Below are 20,005 nucleotides of genomic sequence, written 5' to 3'. Positions count from 1 at the left end.
TTCCACTTCCAGTTATCATTTTGTATGAGTGCATAAATGATAGTGATTTTTTTTCTGCTAATCTCCTTAGTGGAATCATGTAGTATGACTTTTTCTACTGAGAGAAAATAGTTTTGATTGTTGAGCTCTGTTTGTTATTTTATGTTGATGTTGCATACACCTGCAGGATATAGTGACAAACTGAATCTAAAAATCTGAGTGAAAAGTACGTAGAATTCTTGAATAAAGATAACATGTCAAAACAAGCCCTCTGCAATAAAGATTTCCATGGCAGAAAAGAGCGAGTAGAGAATGCACAACTGGAATACTGCATATGGGATGTTAATTGCTGTGCATGCTGATTGCTTGTTAATTTAAATAGATATTTTGAATGCTCAAGACCAGGGTATAAAGTGCTGGCAGTAGTTTCTCTGCCTGACAATCATGTAAAAGAATAATTTGTGATTGGAATTAGACATATAGTTGTAGGATTATAGGCATGACCAACTATGTTTCCCTCTACTCCCATTCCCTTGGTGGTTTTTTTTTTTTCATGCCTTAAATAACTTAACTGAGATTGAAAATAATTGGGTCAGAACACAGGGATAAAGGTGTATTCCACGTGGAGGTCAGTAGTCCTGTAGCAGTAAAATGCTGATGCTTTGCAAAGGACACCACTGCAGCAAGAGACTGTGAAATCTGCCAAACCGAGCGCCAGCTTGCTGTGACTCAGTCGCTGGCACATGAACAGATAGTCGGTTGTTCCTGGTGTCAGTGGTGAATATCCTTACGGCTACATATTTGTGCTCTTGCCTGTGCCTGCTCTCCCAGATGCTCAGTGGCAGTGCCTGCTGGCACTCCCCAGAGCAGCCTACACAGCAGAGGGGAAGAGTTTGCTTCTGCTCTCCAGGCTCGTTTTTATACTAGCAAGCATCTCTCCTTGCCATCATTTCAAGTGAGAGAAGGGCACTGCTGCTGGCCAGAACGGCACTCAGGCTGTGACCTCTGACTGCTTCTTTTTTTGGGGCTCCCAGGGTGGCCACTGGACTCCCTCACCTGCCTGGGGAGCTCAGCCTCCCTGCTGAGCCTTGTGCCCCAGTGCTTCCCCCCTGGCTGTGCCACCTTACAGTCCTACTTGCTACTCTCTGCCCTTTGAAAGATTAGGAAATCAAGGTTTTAAAATATAAAACTCTTCCTCTCTCATTGCTTGGTATTAGCATTGCTTTTAAATGTAGTACTATTCCCTTGTACCTCAAACAGGGCCACTGAAACTCTGGGTTAACTCTACCAACACACCTGCCACTGACAGATCTCTGTGTGTGCCTCAGCAGTGCCTTGAGGCCCCGGGGTGCAGCTGTACCAAAGCCTGGCACCAAGGGGGTGTCCAGGCTGCAGTTCCCAGCCTCTCAGTCTTGCATCTGGGGAGCCTGAGGGAGGCAGAAGTGTAAGTAGCTGGCCTGAATCATGCACTAGGTGAATCGTGGACTGGAAGGAGAGCCCACCAATTGCCATCTGAACACTTGATTTCCATTTTGCAGCATTGCGTGGCTTCACTCCTCTGGAAGCACAAGGGCTATTTGAGTTTCTATGGTGCAATGACCTGTTTTGTTCAGGGTTTTTCCAGTGGGGGTCACTAGGAAGAACAAAACTCCTAGACATAGCTGAAGCTTCTTGAAGTAATTCAAACTTGTGCTTTGCTGTAACAGCAAATGGCAAGAGAAATTTCAAGGACTGCTTGATCATGAACTGCTCCCTGCAGCTGTGCCGGGAAGAAGTTTATTTAAAACTTGGGTTCCTATTTCAGTTTTCTGAGAGAGGAGTGTTTAGGCTCTATTAAATTCTGTCCAATAGAAACTAAATTAAATCTTAGTGTCATCTATCTTCTATATTCTTATGATTTTAGAATTGATTAAAAGCTTGTTTACTGTTCCGTGAGCTGCTCTGGATTTTTCAGGTAGGGAAAGAATGTGATCCTTTGAATTATTTAAGGTTGTGATGGAACAGTCACCTATTTAGTTTTCTATTGCTACTAAACTTCAGAAAAGGCTAAGGGGGGAGGTAAAAAAAGACCTCTATTTATTCACACAAAACATCTCTAGAAGTCCCACTGTTGCCACACAGGAAGGTCCATCCTGAAACCAATTTAAAATTTGGGGCTGTGAGCCCAGAGCCTTCTGTTTTGTTACTGCTGAGGTTATTGAGTCAAGGGTCAGGGCATTAATCAGTGACTATGGTGCAGAAAAGAGTTGCTAAACTTGTGGTGAAATTTGAGCTTGCTGTCATGGGAACAGAGTGGGAAAGACAGCCTTTGGGAAGAGCCAGCCTTACCAAGCCAATGGCAAGGGGGAGAGCTGGTAGGGGCACCTCTGCCTGGAGCACTGGTTTAGTGCTGATTATATCTGTGCATGCGTGTACCCTACATTTAATCTTAATTTTTATAGACTTTCCTGTATTCTTTAACAAGTCAGTAACCTGATAGCGTCTGCTCCCTAAAAATTAAGGTCAGTCACCAAGTGCCTGATTATTGGTTGGAATGATGAGAAAGTACCAAGGAGTAAGGGCAAACAGCAACCCCAGAAGTTTCTGAGATGTTATCTTTGCTCAGCAGTAACTGATGCCCTTAGTTCTTCTTTACTCAGTTGGCAAGTTTTCTTTAGTACAAATAAACCTTTAAGCTGTTAGCAGTGTGTGTAGCTTTTACAGTGCAGTTCTGAGTCACAATACTGTAAAGTGCTGAGCAGATGTAATGCCTGTCAATTTGTTGTTATTTATTATAAGAGAGGACTGCTTCATGCAGATTCTCCCTTTCGTTCGTGCGCTCAGCCTGACTTCTTTATTTACTTTCTATTGTTTAATTTGTGATCAAAACAGGAAGATGCTGCTTTTATAAAGAGATCTATTTAAATTAAGAGATTACTATTTCTTTCATTAGAATACACAAATCAAATTTCATGGTCTCGTTCAAGGCAGAGACTCTTTTCTCCTGGGTATTGCCAGTCTACAGGGAAAGTTATTGCACTTTAATATAATTCTTGAAACATTAATCACTCTGACTATAGTTTTGCAAGAGGCAAAGCTTTAGTTGTTTACAGTCTGTTAAGCTATTTATTTACTGTGTGTCCTCACTGCTCCCTGAAGACCTTCGGAAATGAAAAATATAAGGGAATACCAGTTCCTTCTCATGTTTAAGTGAACAAATGTTTACAGTTTTCAGAGGTGTGGTTTTTTTTTTCCCCCTCCTCTGGCAAAAGCAAGGCCAAAAGATGTGACAGAAGGTAATATAAAATGTGCCCAAACTAGACTCTGGTTATAATTAAAAAGCGTTCAGTACTGCCTTCTGTTTTATAGTCCTGATACACATATGGATATCTCACAGAACAAGTCAGAGAAACCTGGCAATTGCTCTAATTTATCCACAGTCTCTGCCGATGGGTCTGGGCACAATGCAGAGATAACTTGGATCTGGCCATGCCCAATCTCACCTTACTGTGTTTGGCTGCAGCTTTGCTATCCTGACTTGCCCATCTACCACATGCACTGCAGACTTCTCTTCTCATTTCAAGTGATAGATGTTATTCAGCCCTAAATCTGCAGACATCAGCACATGAGATAATGCTACCCTCTGTGTCCAGTTTGTCTAAAATGGTTGCATGTGGTACTGAGACTTACAATAACAGTTCTAGAATTCACTTACTCTGTGTTATAAGGCAAGCTATTACTTGACTACAAAAAAAAAAAAAAGCAACATGCATTTTTGCTATTGCTTGGTGACAAAAACAGTGATGGGATGCCTATTGCTGATAATAAACATGTACAGTCCCTGAAAAAAGTTAAATTTTGGCCAGACTATTCCTAGCCTGTATTTTCCTAACTTATTGCCTTTTGATGGATAAATTGTATTGGTATTGCTTTTGCAGATTATATTTATTTCATTTTAAGATCTGTTTCTCATTTAAAAAAAAATTAAAACTTATATCAGAAAATCAGTCAGTTACTTTTCACTGTCTGTTTCTCAACCTATTTCTTTCCTCAAGGGATTTAAATATATGAACTAAATACAGACCTAGGCAGTTTTTCTCCTTCTATTTCTTTTTAAGGGATTTTTTTTTTTTTTTTTAATGCCTGTAAGGCTGGAGCCCTGGAGATTTCAAGCTTCTTTCATCTTCCAAAATGTCAGCAATTTCAAAGAGGTGGGTTCCTTTACACTTTTTACATGCTCTGTAGTACTTTTCAAACTTGAGTTGGAAGCTCTTTCTCTGCAGGTGAGAAGGGAGTGTGGTCAGGGACACACACTAGACTCTCTGGTTAACACAGTCACCAAGGAGAGGAAAGCACCCTGACACAAGCAAGCTGTGCATAGTCCGAGTGACTGACACAGCTTTTCGCATCTTCACCCTCTTCCTTCTGAAGTTTGAGAAGTAGCAAACTTGTACAGCTGAGAGCCAGCTTTAGGATGTCTTAGCTTTCTGTTCCTTCTAGTGGGAAGAGACATTAGAAACCATCAGACAAAACCAGCTGTGCCAAGTCCGTTTCTGTTGCAGTCTGTGACCTACACAGTGCAAGAACTCTCAGCCTCCAGCTCATGTTTCTTCTTTCTGGGTTGCAAATACCAGGTGGCAGAGCTGGAGATTTGCTAAAGCTTGTGTGTGAGAGTCTAGTGAATCTCTTCATTTAGACCAGAAGTTGATGGGGAGTGAAGGGAAGCAGGGTGTGGAAATAAATCCAATTCCTGGTAACCAAATCCAGCAGTGGTAATGAAGAGGCCAGCAATTGATAGGATAGGAGAGGTATGTAATTAAGAATGCTGCAAGACAGCTGGGCTCCATAGTCAGATTAGTGTGGAGAAGGGATCAAGGCAGAGAGCAGGTACATGCTGGGGGCAGCAGCAGGAGACATGGATGAGCTGGGAAAGTAGTACATATAAGGATGGAATGCAGAAAAGAGAGTGAAAAAGTAGGAACACAGAAGTGGGACAAGGCCAGCTAGAGGATGCAATAATCTTTGACGTTAAAGCTATTTAAAACTTGTCAAAAGTTATTTTCTCCACACATGCACTGCATATCACTTTCTAAGAGGAAGGAATGTTCCTTCCTATGTTAATATGAATTATGCTTCCTATGCTTCCTGTATTAATATGAATGAAGGGTTTCAGTGCAAATATCCTCTTAGATTTGTGTCATCTATTCTGGGTAAAAATAAATGGTTGTATTTTTTAAACAAAAATATCTGTGTGCAACAAAAATATCAATTTTTTAAAATTGTATACTGCATTACTGAGGAATGGTCATTGAGGAATGACCACTTTTTCCTTCAGGATTTTCTTATTTTATAATATGTGAGAGATGTAGCTGTTGCACCACATCTACTGTTACGGTATGGGCAAGGGCATAACTGTAACGTAGTTAGAGAATATTGTTTAGTAATGCAGGAAGGGATTTTCTAAGCATTTTTATTTGGGAGATGATCTGTACCCTTCCAAAGAAAAATCTTCTAATTGTGGCTGAAAGCTTCTTCCACAATTTTCAGACCTTAAAGCATAAAAAAATTGATCCACTATCCCTGAGCAATCCTCAGAAGACTGGTCTTTTTACGTCATCAAGGTGCAAACCATAGTTTTTCAATGTAAAATCTGTTATTGTGTCTTAATTGAAGTCTGCACAGTAATAACCTACAGGTAGGATTCTGCAGAGCATGGAGATATATTGTTTGAGTTTATTGGAGCTTGGAGTAAACTTTATGGGTATAGATAGATGAGTCTCATTCAATGCAAGTATCCTAGAGTGTATTTAAAACAGGTTTAATTAAACTGAATTCATAATCAAGTATTGTTCTTTCACTGCTCCCCCTTAATTTTTAAAGTCTTTTTCAAAGGAATGTTAATTATGTGTCAGATCTTTCAGTAATATACGAAAGGGTTTTATTAAAAAAAGTGCTAGGATTATATTAAGACAAACTCTACTCCTTGTTTTCTGAGTGAAAAAAAGCATGACCAGTTTAAGTACAGGGTGAAAGGATTTTTTGGACTTAATTTTAAAGGAAGCTAAGTAGTTGTGAAAAAGATCAAAGCAGCAACCTGGAATGTATATTTTCATATGTACTTTTAGGTATTAACATTTTATGTAGAAGAAAACCTCAGATTTCTTCCTTTTTTTTTTTTCTTTTTCTTCTTTTTTTTTCCTTCTTTTTTTTTTCCTTTTTCCCCCTGATATGTTTTTTTCTACTCTCAGAGAAATAAAATAAATGCAGCATCTAGATGTAATACCCTGATATGCTAAACTGTAATGAAATTCATAATTCTTGCTCTGCTTCGTGTTGCTTTATCCTTGAAAGTGTATGAGAAACAAATTGGAAGCTCTTGTTCCATGAGAGCCTGTGGTTTCCCAGGCTATCCTACTGTGTGTCATCTTGTGTAGGGGTATGCAACTGAGTGGGACAGAGGTATTGCAGCTTCCCTACTGCAAATAGGAATGTTTATTTTACTTGTGGGATGCTAATTGCTTAGCTGTCCTGTTTTGTAAAGCTGTGCAAAGATAATGAGAAGGAGGGCACACTTTAGAAGAAAAGAAAATTCAAAGTATAGTCTTGGTGCTGTCAGAGGGAGTGGGTGTTATACATGGAAGGTAAAGGTGTAGGTGAAAGGACTGACATTTACTGAACTTATTGCTCAGGCTCCTTGGAGTTCAAATGTGTGCCTACTGATGGTATTTGTAAAGTAGCCCATATGTGAAAGAGGAAAAAATGACTTGATACTAAAAAAGGTTAAAAAAATAAAGTCTCCAGCTTCCGTTGTGTATATCCAAAAACATATTTAGTAATTCAGAGTATTCTTTTGTGACTTCAGAACTGTCAAATTTATACAAACAAGGAGCATGTATTATATTAAAGGGTTTAATGCCAATAAGTAAAGTCTGTTGAAAACGTAAGAACAGCTGTAGGGGTCTTTAGCTATTAACTGCTATGATTAGGTGAATGCCTAACCATATGGCTCAGCTGTACAGCTCTCTGATTTGAAACACCTTCAGCCATCCTGCAGAAGTGAAACATCTAAAATTAAAAACATACTGCAGAAGAAAATTGATATAAGGCTCCACAGAGAGCAAAGTGACCTATTCTTTATTTACTCTTCAAATTTTTGCTAGTTGAAATGAGCAAGGCAGCACTTTGACCATGTTGTTATTTTCTCCAGTGAAAGAAATAAAGGTATTTGGTGAATTATTTTCATGCTATTAAGTTCCCGAAGGCTGACTACTGACAAGAAGATAATGTAATATGTAGCCATCAAGTTTGGGATTAATGTATTAGGATGCATAGTTAGTAAAAATCAGTACTTGTCACATCTGTGTGAGTCCCACGAGCTATAACCATCTTGAACATCTCTATTGTTCCAGTCGTTTTCAATTTTGTTTCCTACTCTGCAGAATTTCCCAGGAGATGTGATGGGTCAGTAGCAGGCCAAAGATGGACTTCAGGCCTAATCTAATCAATATTGTGACAAACGTAATGAAAGGAACTATGTCACCTTGGAATCCCAGTACATTTTATCAGCTTTGCTCCTAATGGGATGTGACAGCCAGGCTGATCTGTGTCTCCTTAGGACAGGAGAGAAGTTGTGCAAGGGCTTGTGCAAGGATGGCTGTGTGAGAAAGGGTAATCTAAGTCCATGACAGTCACAGCTAAAGGTTGAAACTAGAGATCCTTACTTACACGTCAAGACATCAAATAGTTGTTTTAATAACCCTCATTTTCAAGTGAGCTGTTTATGCATTTATTATATTTTCAGTTCCTCTCTCACCTGCATTAAAAAAGATGGTAACTTTTCCTGTTTCAGTGGGAAGGTTCTGAAGTTGACTTCACAAATTAGAAAGCAGTACTATCTTTATATGTTTTCCAAGTAAAGCACTTTCTCTTCAGTCCTTTGTAATGGTTTTTATACTTTGTTTTGAATTGCCCCTTTTTGCAATCACATACAGCTTGTCCACTGGTATGTGACTTGTCTGTGAGGCTAAAGTCAATGATTTTTACTTCTTTTCTCCTGTGATTTGCTCCCTTAACCTCAAATTTTTAAGCCCTTCTAGTTTTGAAATGGCAGCTTTGCTTCATTTTCTATGCTCAGAGTTGTACGTACCATTACCAAACCTGACAGTTCCCACCCTTAATTCTTATGATTCCTGTTTATCTCCCCAGCAAGGTTCAACAAGACCCTCTGTGTTTTGACAGCTCAACCCGTGTGTTGACTTTATCAGTTCTCTATTCTTAAGTGTTGTCCACATCCTGTGATGCTACCTCTAACCTTTACCTTTGGCTTTTCCCCCTCAGGATGAAAGGCAATTAGTGTCAAAATGTTCTCAGAGAAATCCTGTGAGCATGTAGATTATTTGGATATCTAGATAGTTGCAGAGATATTACAATAGTAACTATCGGTGTTGGTCAAGAAGCTCTCAAATCATATTCTGTTTCCTTGGGGAGCTAACCTTTAAAGTATCATGTGAAAACTTGCCAATTTCTTCTCTACACATATAATATTTTAATATGAAAAATTATTTTGCTTGTCCTTTAATTTAAGAGCAAGTTGTTTCTGAACCTCATTTTCAATTATTGAAGTTTTATATACAAGGATTTCCATAAATTGCCTTGATATGTAAATAGTGGAGCAAAGCTGCCTTATACTTTTTACTAATCCTGCAATTACATTCTGTAGAGCCTTTTTACTTTCCCTAATATGAAACTAAACCCTCCTCTCACCTACTCCTTTACATAACAAATGCACTAAGAATTATGGACATGACAGCTAAATCCAGCTTTTAAATCCCAGGCATAGTAGCTGTGTGCTGTTGCTTCTCACTGTTTCTTTGTAATAAGCTGTACGCAGTGCAATATCTTATTAGTTAATTTGAAAATCGTTTCTCAAGGGATTTCACGACTTACGTGCACCAGGTTCCTACCAATCCACTTAAGGCTTAAATTTACCAGATGGATAAACTTAGTGTAGGATTGGATCTTATTTGTTGCAGCAAAAACCTTTATTTCCCTCTAAAGCACCAGGATAGCATTTTTGAAGTAGCAGAAGTTTTATAATATTTTTTTTTTTTGGTGATATATCAAAACCTATTGTTTTGATCTAACAGAACATATTTTTTATTGCACTCCATAAACTAACAGTAGGTGTATGTTTGCTGCGATTCAAATGCCCTGTTACTCTTGAAATTTCAGTGTTGTTCCTTAACTTGGAGAAAAAAGAGGGACTGAGAATGAAATATTTGAGGCAAAATACCTATCTTTGATGCAAATATCTGAAATTTGATTATTGGTGTTCTGGGGAGCATCATCTGAGTTTGGGATGGGTTGCACTTCAAAAAACAAATTCAAAAATCCTTACATAGAGAACTTTGATTCTGTGTTTATGACTTCTCAGTGCACTGCATCATTACAAATCTGCCTTCAGAATATTGAAACCATCTCACTTTGTGAATATTCATTCAAATAGATGCTTCTGTCTTTTCTGTTATTTCACTTGAGAGCAAAAAAAAGCTTGTGTACCACAATAACATTAAATATCAACCTCTCTTTACATTTTTCCAAACCATTGTACAAAGCCACCACCACATAATCTTCCTTATGAATGATATCAATTCATCACATGTGATCTAAGTATGACATAATACACACAGTAACAAATGAATTTAAAAACTGCATCACAGTAACAAATGAATTTAAAAACTGCATCACAATTTTAACCGTAACATAATAGTAAATTACTCTGTTGTTTGTAGCTCTGTGTCTGCTGGTGGCTGAACTCTGCCGCCACTGCAGTGATACCCAGCACAGAGACACCCTCACTGTCATTTGCCTTGAGGCAGATGTGCCCCCTAAATCACCAGCAGCACGTGGAGCAGATAGTACAGAGCGCTGTGCAAAACTTACCGGGCTCTCGAGGACCATCTCTGTCACAGCTGGGGCACTCCGGGTCTGTCGCTGCTCTACCCCGTCACAGCAGCCAAGAGCTGCTTCCCCGTTCCCCTGTCTGTGCAGGCCAAGGGTGCTGGGGAATGTGGCCAGCCCCGTGCTTTCCGTGACAGTTATACCCCAGAAAAAATGAAAGTACTACGGAAAGGGGGGGCACGAGAGGAAATTCTGAGTCTCACCCTTCCATTACGTGGGTGTCATGTGCTGGGCTGCTGGGTGCCGACTGGGAACTTCCACTCCTGCCACCCTTCAGCTAGAGCGAAACCAAGCTCTTTTCTCTACATATTGGGTTATGGGAATTGAAATGCTGGTTAAGACAGGTGTATGGATGTTGTGAAGCGAAGGAAATAGGTTTTGGGCATGCATTTCTAACTGGCTTCTTTCTTATGTCATTGCGGCTAAAATTTCTCCAACATGCTGGTTTTGGTTTAGTACTGTTTTAGAGCAGTATCTTTCAAATATCTTAACTTATTGTTTTCTCTGGGTTTTGGTTGAGTGGTTTTGGTTTTTTGGTTTTTTGTTGGTTTTGTTGTTTTGGTTTTTTTTTTTTCCTTTTACTTGAATATAAAATTCCTACAAAGCTACCTAGAAACTGTTTACATGGTATTCTGTGGCACTCTAACAGCTAGGAACTAACAGTCTGAAACTGAAGTTGTTGACTGGTTTTGGTTTTGTTTGTTTTTGTTTTAATCTGTTTTCATTTGACCAATTTTTGCACTGCATTTTTGCATAGTAATGTCTGCTGTATACCAGACCTTCTTCAAAAGCTCTCTTAAATCATACAGAATTCTAGATGTATTCTGTTTCGAGACCAGAATCAGTTTTCCAAATGCTATTGTATCCTTGACAAGTAAAATAATACAAAATAAGAAATTCTCTCTATTTCTTGTATGTCTACAGTTTAAAATCTTCCAAGCAGAGGTAAATCAGGAAATAGCAAAAGGAATTTTCTGTGTAGATAATATTACTTGGTAGTTACTGAAGATGTCATTTAATGGTAAGGTTGGTTTTGTTTTGTTTAAAGGTATAGAAATTTAAATAAGGATGTAGAAATAAGGAGACTAGGTAAACAACAACTGGCAAAGGAATGAGGGAGGAAGAAAGTATAAAGGTGATTGCAAATGACAATGACATAACTTTATGGAAATGGAACTGGCATTTCCATAGAGGAAATGTGGAGGAATAGTTGAGAAAGGGCAGGTAAGAACATAGAGACATGATTATATGCTAGTAAAATATTTTTAGAAGAGGATAGTGGAATACAGTTAATTTAGGCTTGCACAGGACATGGTTTCTGTGAAGAGCGCTAGTAATGGATGAGAAGGATTTGACTTTAACAAATGATGTGTATGTTTAGATGAGATTTGAGAAACTGATGACAGAGGAGCACAGAATGAGTCCCACAATCAGTGATTTGTCTGAAGTGATGGAAAGAAAGGATAGGGAACAGAGGAGTAAATGTGTTTTGGAAGTAAATATAAACAGTATTGAATTTTTAAATGAACTCTTACTGCAGTGTCTTTGCCTGCATTTCCTAGTGCAGAATTTGGCTTCAAATAATTCCAAGATTCTGTCTTCTGCACTCTCATGCCTAAACTAATTTTTATTCAAGTCTAAGGCTGCCCAATATAATTTCTGAACAATATAAATCTCTAACTACAAATTATCCTACACCGGTGCTTTCAAATAAAAAGTGAAACTTTTGTGTAAGACTCATATAAAGAAAAATAATACTTACTTTGCATTTCTTTACAGCAGCATTGCACAGTGGTTCTGCCATCCAGCCTTTCCCAGTGGGTGGACTTCCAGCTATTTCACTCTATGATTTTTGTCATGTGTCTTGCCTTCTTCCCCTTAAAATGAGGGGTGCAATGGATTACTATTCAGAGCACACTGCTATTTTGCACTGAAAATGCATTGTAGTATTGGAATAAAATTTGACATGCATAGTTTTAGAGAGGGGAGGATCATAAGAAAGAAATAGCACAAAATATGGTATACAAAATGGGAAAAAAGGAAGAATTTAAATACTAGGTGCCAAGAGAAAAGCAATAGGGAAGGATTTGGAGGGGTTAACCCCCCCCAACTCCAATCCCCCAGTGACATCAGTGTTGTAGTAGTCATTAAGAAGCAATATATAGTAAAATGTCAGTACTTATAATCCTAAATCAACTAGTCATTACACTGTTTAACTAAAGATTTGGAATTTAGAATTTTATTCTTCAGAGCAGTTATGCTCATAGAAGAATAAGAAATCTTTTTTTTCTTCTTGAGAAGTACTATTACAGCATGAAGCAAAGTGACAGCACAATCATATCTCTTCAGGATGATGGATAAATCCTTAACTATATATATTTAAATGTGACATAAAAATAAAGAATATAGAAAAACTGGCAACCATTCTGTTGACACCTAAGATAAAACAGATTGAAGGGAATCCAGGTTTAAACTGTTTGAAGACACATTGTAGTTATTGTAAACACAGAGATTATTCACCACAGAACAACCTGAAAGCAGTCTTGTAGGTTTTTAGTAAGACTTGGATTTTTTTTTTTTTTTTTTTTTTTTTTTTTTTTTTTTTTTTTTTTTTTTTTTTTTTTTTTTTTTTTTTTTTTTTTTTTTTTTTTTTTTTTTTTTTTTTTTTTTTTTTTTTTTTTTTTTTTTTTGCCTGCAGGAAATCCACTGTTGCTGAATTACTAAACTGAACTTTATCTTGTAATTACTGTAGATTTGGGTTCAGGTGTTTGTAGTTTCAAGGCTTCTTTTTTTTTTCCTAAAAATGAAACTAGAGCTGTGAGCATGATGGCACCAGCCATGTGGATATATTACAGCTCTTTGACTGTAGTTGGGGCACTAACCTCGGCTTCTGTTCTCTGAACAGGTATTTCTTTAGCACTGAGACCTGTACCTTTTTCAAATTTGAATTGCACACTGGAATGAAATATAAGGGGAACTTGACAGACAAATGGAAATAAGCACACACAACTCATTTTCCTTGAAGCAAATTCTTATTTCTTTGATTTTCACCATACAAACAGAAGGAAATATAGGAAGCAAGCAAGAAATACAAAAAAATGCATTTTTTAGTTGAATGTAAATTGTTCTGTTGCTTTCATATGATAGAAGGTTTTCCATGTTAATATCAGTGAAGAAACGCTTCTTCCCTTCGTGCTAAAAGCTGCAGATTTTCCCTGGAACTGAAGGGAAAATGTTGGGGTTTTTCCTAGTTTTTTTTTTGTTGTTGTTGTTGTTGTTTGTGGTTCTTTTTAAACTGTAAATGTGTTCCTGATTCAGGAGAACTTCTCCAATAGGATGAACATGACTTCTGTGTAAATATTCAAAGATCTTCTGGCAGGCCTTCTAAGCTCTGCTGCAGATGCCATCAGAACCTAAAGCACTAGGAACATACAATTGTGATTTGATTTTTCCATTAGTAAACATGGTTACCAGGAGGCCAGCTATGTTTGTGCAGCTTCCATGTGGAGCCTACTTTTTTCAGTAGAACCTAAAGCCATCTAAATACCAAAGTTATTCCAAGGCAAAGTTTGTCTTGACCTTCAGCATCAGCAAGATGTGATCTTTTTTAGTTATGTGTTAGGCATAGATAAGGATGCAGTCAACACTTACTCTGTCTTTCCTTATTCTGCTTATTGCATACATCACTCTTGAAAAGACTTTGGTGGAAGGTGAATGTGCCCCTACAGGGTTAAACTAGGCTGTGACATCAAAAAACTGTAGGCAGGCAACTTCCCTTTTTTGTAAAGAGAGCAGCTTCCTGCTAGCACTGATACTGCAATATACCATGGTGTCTGTAAAGTGGAAACCCCCACCCCTCTTAGAATGTTATGTAGTGGAACCTACAGAAAGTGTAAAACCTGATAGTATGTTTATTTTTGGAGAAGTGGGAAACTACTGTGGGAGTAAAAAGTTCTCATGGGGTTTTTCCACCATTCACCCAGATACTTGTATACAATAGTTTCAAGAAAAAGGAAAAAAAGCTAATAAAATCCCAAAGAAATCATAGAATTTTGGAGGGTATTTTTGCAAAACTTGGTATTAGAGAATATAGCACTAATGTCTCCTCTACTCCATCTTCCTTGTAGAGATATTGTGATAATACTAAAATGATGCCCCAAACATATTTTTCAGTTTATAAGAGCTGCTTATTGGTGAAAAAAAATGGTTGTGTTTTTTCCTAATATAAAACACCCATTTATGTTGGAGGCCTAAAATCAGAAGCACTATACTTCCCTAGAAAGCCATAAGAGTGCAGTTGAACAAAAGATGTGTCTTATGTTGTTAGATTCTAATTAATACTTCTAATTGTGAACACATATTCTTATTTTGTCATTGGAAGTCACTGACTTTGGAAGGAGTCACTTTTTTCCCTCCATTTTTGATATGTAAAGATTGGCTCCAAAGGTTTGGCAATGGAGTCTGTTTTTGAATATTACTACTGCAGTTTAGTTTTGATGTGCATTATCTCTGAGCTGTGGCATGGCTGATGCAACATATGAATATGGATTTAATTTCATTTTTTTTGTATTTGCATGGTGTCTATATTGTGACTTGCACTTCATTATAATGCTAGAAGTTACCTTGGTGTCTCCTTTCGCTTGGCACAGGTTTGTTATTATCAGTCATCAGTGCCATCGAGTCTGCTGTTAGCAAAATGGATAAATAGAGAGTTTAACAGTTTATTTCCAGTTAGCTGAAGACTGTGAGCTACTGATAGCAAAAGGTGTATCATTTGCTGGGTAGGAAGTTGACATGGTGTGCATTCTTGGAGTCCAGCAGGTTGACTGGCATCTGAGAGATGGAGGAGTCATGGAAAATACCGCTGAGACCTTTTCAGTTAGCTGCATTTTGGGCTACTTTCTATGTGTTTGTCTTGGGCCACAGATGAGTAAAAGTGGTATCAGCACTGTGGTGCTGATGGAAAAGTTGGACTTGTTAGACTGGTTCGCCTGCGGTGTTTCCAAGACACCAGAACCTTTGCTGCAGAGACTCTTCCAGGACACTCAGGTGGAGCCACATGTAGTGGTTACCTAGAACAGGGAGCTGTTACTGGATTCTAGTTGCTTTTTGCCAAAAGGGAGCAGATGCTTGTCAGGAGAGAGAAGGTACCAAGCAGCATGGTCTGATACAAGATGGGTAGTAATCTGGCCTGGGAAAGGTATTTGTTAATCCATTATTATATATATACTATTACTCTAGGAAAGGATTTGCCAGACTTGTAGCAACTAAGCATTTTTTCATGTTGAAACTTTTATTTTGAATGTAAACTTGGAACAGTTAAAACAAAAGTGAAAAAGAATAATGATGATTTTTCGATACACAGGAATTTTTACATTTTTTATTTAAAATCATTTAACAAGTAGTGAAGATTTTGAGGAACTAGTTGTTTGGTGAATAAAACTGTGTTCCCTTTCAGTTTTATTTAAAGTAAAGAGGAAGCACTCTAAAAAAGGACCCAGAATATAATTGCATAATGTCTGATTTGTGGTTTCTGAAAATTGTCTTTGCCCAATACAGCTTGTTATTTAAGAGAGTGTTGGTGAGAAAGGGAAATTTCATGCTCAAAACCAACTTCCCTATCTCGAAAAAAAAAAAAAACACAACTTTTTTTCCTGATAATGACAATAGGATGGAAACCAGATTTGATTATGTTTGTCAGTTAAACTTTGAGACTACAACAAATGTGGAAATGTGTCAGGAAAACATATAGATTATACTGTCTTAATTTTTTCCTTTAAAATTGAGATAGATTTTCCTTTGGCTCTCTCTGGTACAATGACCTGAGGTTATTCATAATTCCTTACAAGTCTCTCAGAGCACATCTTCTCTGTGCCGTGCAGAGTCAGGCAGATACCCCTGTCTGTGCTACTCTGAGTCATGCCTGTGTGTGGTGCTGATCAGTGCTGCCAGGAACACTCACTTACATTTGGAAGTAGTACAGCAGCTTTAGCCCAATATTGTGCCGAGGTTTTACACTAGAGGGTGGGCTTTGGGTTGTAGAGCTAATTGCAACATTTAGACCCTTAAAAATGGACAAAACAAACTGGGCAACACTGACTTCAGTAGTTATTTTATACGCATGCAAGAAGATTGAGTGATCCTACTTTTTTTGATGGTGCCTTGGGAAGTGCCCCTGGGATGATTTTATTTTAACCTCAGGCTTTATCTATAGCTCTTGTTTAATGCAAAAAGCTGCTCTTAGACTTCAAACACTTGTTCTTCCCTGTGACACCGGTGTGATTATGTACTCAATTTTTAAAATGGGTGGAGACACACAGACCAAAATAAAATGTTGTCTTCTGTAGGGGTTTCACAGTGACTTCTTTTCTTTTGCTGTTAAGCAGACACTGTAGATTAAGTGATTTTCCATAGCTTTTTCTGCAATTTGTTGGGGATATTTTTGTCATACCGATGTAGATAGTATTAAATTACTCTATTACATTAATACTTCTTAATACTTAATATTCCTCAGAAGTACTATGTGTAAAATAAAAGTGTGGACCTTAGGCCACAATCTGCATGATCCAATCTCTGCCAGGACCCATCAGGGATGAGCCAAGCATGGAGACCTTTCGGGGTGGCAATAAATAAATGTTTTGGCCACCTGAGTAGGGAACAGCCACGCGTTACTGATGGTAGAGTTTGCCCGTGTTGGCAGTGCTGCAAAAACTACAATCCACAAGTGTAACAGATTATAAAAGAGTGTTGGTCCTTTGCAAAGAACTGCACTGTTTTGCTACCCATAATAATTATAGAACATACGGTATGGTGTGTGTGCACACTCACAGTTAACTGTGTACTGGTATTATAAATCTGATTAAATGTAATCTTGGCAGTGTCTGAAGGCACAAGTTTGGACCTGTCGCTGTTTTGGTACTCACATGGCTACACTGGCTTTGGTTTGTGGAAGTGGAGGATGGAATATGTATTTTTCTATTTCTTAATTCAAGTGTCATCACCATCCATGACCTAATGAGCAGTTTTATTTCAGTACTGGAAACTGGAAAACAACAACTAATTGGCAAAGCTATGCTGTGCCTTACTGTTTCATTGTGTAGAACTCTTGGGGATGCTGAATAAGGAGCTTAAATTACTTGCACTAAGTCTACTGCTTTTTTCTTGTTTGAGAAGCATTTCTACTGGCACCTCAGAATGGGGAACTTCTGGCTGTACAATTGCTGTACACTTTTCAGGAAATAGGCTATTTACTGGGGCTTTCCTTGGTTAAGCAGGGCTCAACTTGGCATGGTCTCAATGTTTGCAAGTTTTGAGCCAGATTTTCAGTGGTCCCTTGCTGGACCCTATATCCACTTTTAAGGATCTTTCTCAGCACAAATGTGTGTGTTCACATCACACGGGAACATTGACTTCCTCTAAAAACAAGTGTCATTGCTGGTGAATCACTTCATATTTGTATTAATGATAAACCAATCCCTTACTTAAGAATTCTCTGGTTGAAAAGTTGCATAAAATATAGGGGAGTGTGGTAGCTTTATCGTATTTTGGGGGCTGTGTTTTACTTTATGTATGTTCAAGTGGTTCTCTATAGCTTGACTGTTCAGTGGAAGCTCAGTCTATGAGTTGATGTTTTCAGCTATTATCTGTTGCTGCAGTCTTGTGTTTTCTAATGTCCCCCAGCACATGTCCCAGAATAGAATGAGGATCCTCTGAAGAGCATGAGGCTTCAGGCGGTCACCTCATGTGACCAAAGCAGAAGCTGTGAAAAAAGCAACTATCCTTAATTCTGAAAGGAACTCGAATGAAAAAAATCCAGTTTGGAAAGCACCAAACAATTTCCCATATAATTCTTCAGCATTTTTTGTGCTTACACACAGCTTCAAACTCTTTGATCTCAATGGTTTGTATAGTCAGAATATGAAAATTCTTATAAAAGGTGTTTGAATGTGATAATGTGGAGGAAGGTGAGCAGGTTTGAGAAGCAGGCTCTATTCCAAGAAAAAAGGCAATATCAAAGAGGGTGCCAGAATACTTCTGGAAAGAAGGGTGCTGTTGTTGCAGCCAGGATGAATTTCACTGGATTGAAGTGAAAAGGAAGTGAAGAAAAACTTGGATTTTGCACACGTTATGCAGCCATGAAAAGCTGGACATACATTAAGAATTTGAAATTCTCTGCTGATAAAATACTGCTATTATGGTAATGAAGTCTTACAAAATAAGTGTGGGCACTTCAGGATCTGGGCTGAGGGCCAGCAGACAGTGAACTCTGCTTCTAGCATGAATCATGGTGTTGTTGTTTTTCTCAGTGACATGTTGTTTTCCTGGTAGATGCAAAAGGCCACTCTATGGAAGACTGACTTGAAAGAATAAATAAAGCTTGCTGTGACAAATGAGATTGGGGAGGAAGAAAGCTGCAACTTGGTTGCTGTTCCATAGCACTCTAGAGAAAATGCATCAGGAAAGCTTCAGCCAGTGGATTCTTACCTTATGTCTATGTGTTACTTACAGGAGAAAGAGCACATTTCTTATATATCAGGATAAGGTGATAAAAGAAAATGTGGGGCACTTGGCTTCAAACTAGTAGGGGGCTAATTTTGTTGGTCATATCCTTTCTTTACTGAGAATTTGATTGAGCAGGTTTTTACATGTGTATGCTTTGGCATTTCTTTGTCACGTAATTCTTGTAGAAGCATCCCCTGCATCTTATAGTGTGTGTTTCTGGATAAAGTTTTCTTTGCTAAAGTTCAGGGTACATCTCCTTCTTTGAATTTACTATCACAAACTGCGTTGTGGTGCTTGTGTCAATTTATCTATTTATTTCAAACAGTGACTGTTATGCACTTGTGCCTTGGAAGCAAAACATCGTGGAGAGTGAAAAACGAGAGAGAATTAGAAATTCCATATCCCACCATATTACACCCCTTGTTAGGCTGGATAAAAAGTACGAGAAAAGCATTGGAAACTGATGCTGTGCTGAGCACAGCCTGCAGTTTATGAGAACTATGTCACATCATGTGGCATCACCGATAATGTGTTGCTGATCCAGGGTATTGAGAAGTTACTGATTCCTACTCATTCTTCTGTTTGAATCAACACCTTGCCTTTATATTAGTTTAATGAAAAGAGGGATTTTTTGTAATGTTTAAAAACATAATGGATACTGTCACAGGCTACTATAATCAGCTTAGGGATTTTACTGACAAATTGTAAGAAGTAATTTAGAAAAGTTATCTACAAAAAACTCCAAACCAAAACCAACAATCACCTTTCCTTTAAATAACCCTACATTTCTTTACCCTCCTTTTCTTATAACCATTGGGTGACAGGCTATCATATGTTTTGATGCTGAGACTTTCTCACAACAAAAATGTTTTTATTCCAGTTTACATTTTGAAAAACTGTCAGTATATATTTCTGTTTTTCAGAAAAACTACTCATTAGTACTACACACTTGCTGTGATGAGGAAAACATGACCAAGAAAGACATCTTTCATAATTACAGAAATGAGACAGTCATCACTGTGAAGAGACACAGGAGAAAAGAGAAAAAAAAGAAAATCACTGGTGTGTGCTGAAAGTTATTAAGACCTGTATTTCCAAGTTCCTCCTGTTTTAGCAACTACTTCCTGCATCAGTCACCAGAACCTGCTAGCATATTTTAGAATTTAGGTTTTCCCACTGTGCAAGGTAATATCTTCTTAGAGAGTGTTTTGTTTGGGGTGTTTTTGGTTTGGTTTTTTCCCCCCTTTTTTCTTTCCTTTTTTTCCCCCCCTTCTTTTCTTTTTCCCTGCCACTGATGTCATGGGAGGTGCAAGTCAGGCGTAAAGAGCGTTTGGGTACCCAGGAGTGGGTTTCTGAACCACACCAGTACAAGGAAAAGGCTCTCTGGGGCTGGGCCAGGTGCTTCAGCCCTGTGTGCCACCTGAACGTAGATATGCTCTTACTGCCCTTCCATCCTTCAGTTTCACACTTGGCCTCAGTCTGACAGTGACATCATGAAGTTCAGAGGTGAACAGTCACCTTGTTAAGTGTCACTTGTTTAGCAGAGCATAATATCTACTCTTTGTCTTCTAAGCTTCAAGAGAAA

The 20,005-nt window shown here is 38.2% G+C and overlaps 1 protein-coding gene across 2 annotated transcripts in view; it reads right to left on the bottom strand.

The window, feature by feature from the left end:
- Window positions 1-20,005, bottom strand: part of RASGEF1A (RasGEF domain family member 1A) — a 160,307-nt gene that overhangs the window by 43,083 nt on the left and 97,219 nt on the right. The window contains exon 2 of one of the 2 annotated variants that reach the window (XM_027894645.1): window positions 11,681-11,795. The exons of the other annotated variant lie outside the window; for it this stretch is intronic. Coding sequence (XP_027750446.1) covers window positions 11,681-11,722 — 42 coding nt within the window. The 5' untranslated portion in view covers window positions 11,723-11,795. The remainder of the gene's footprint in view (window positions 1-11,680; window positions 11,796-20,005) is intronic. 2 annotated transcript variants of the gene reach the window in all.

Source organism: Empidonax traillii, unplaced genomic scaffold, assembly GCF_003031625.1.
Source record: "Empidonax traillii isolate 1590-97213 ecotype Southwest subspecies unplaced genomic scaffold, ASM303162v1 scaffold436:size495813, whole genome shotgun sequence".
Taxonomy (NCBI): Eukaryota; Metazoa; Chordata; class Aves; order Passeriformes; family Tyrannidae; genus Empidonax; species Empidonax traillii.
Note: the sequence above shows the minus strand (reverse complement) of the source record. Positions and strands in the feature narration are given on the sequence as shown.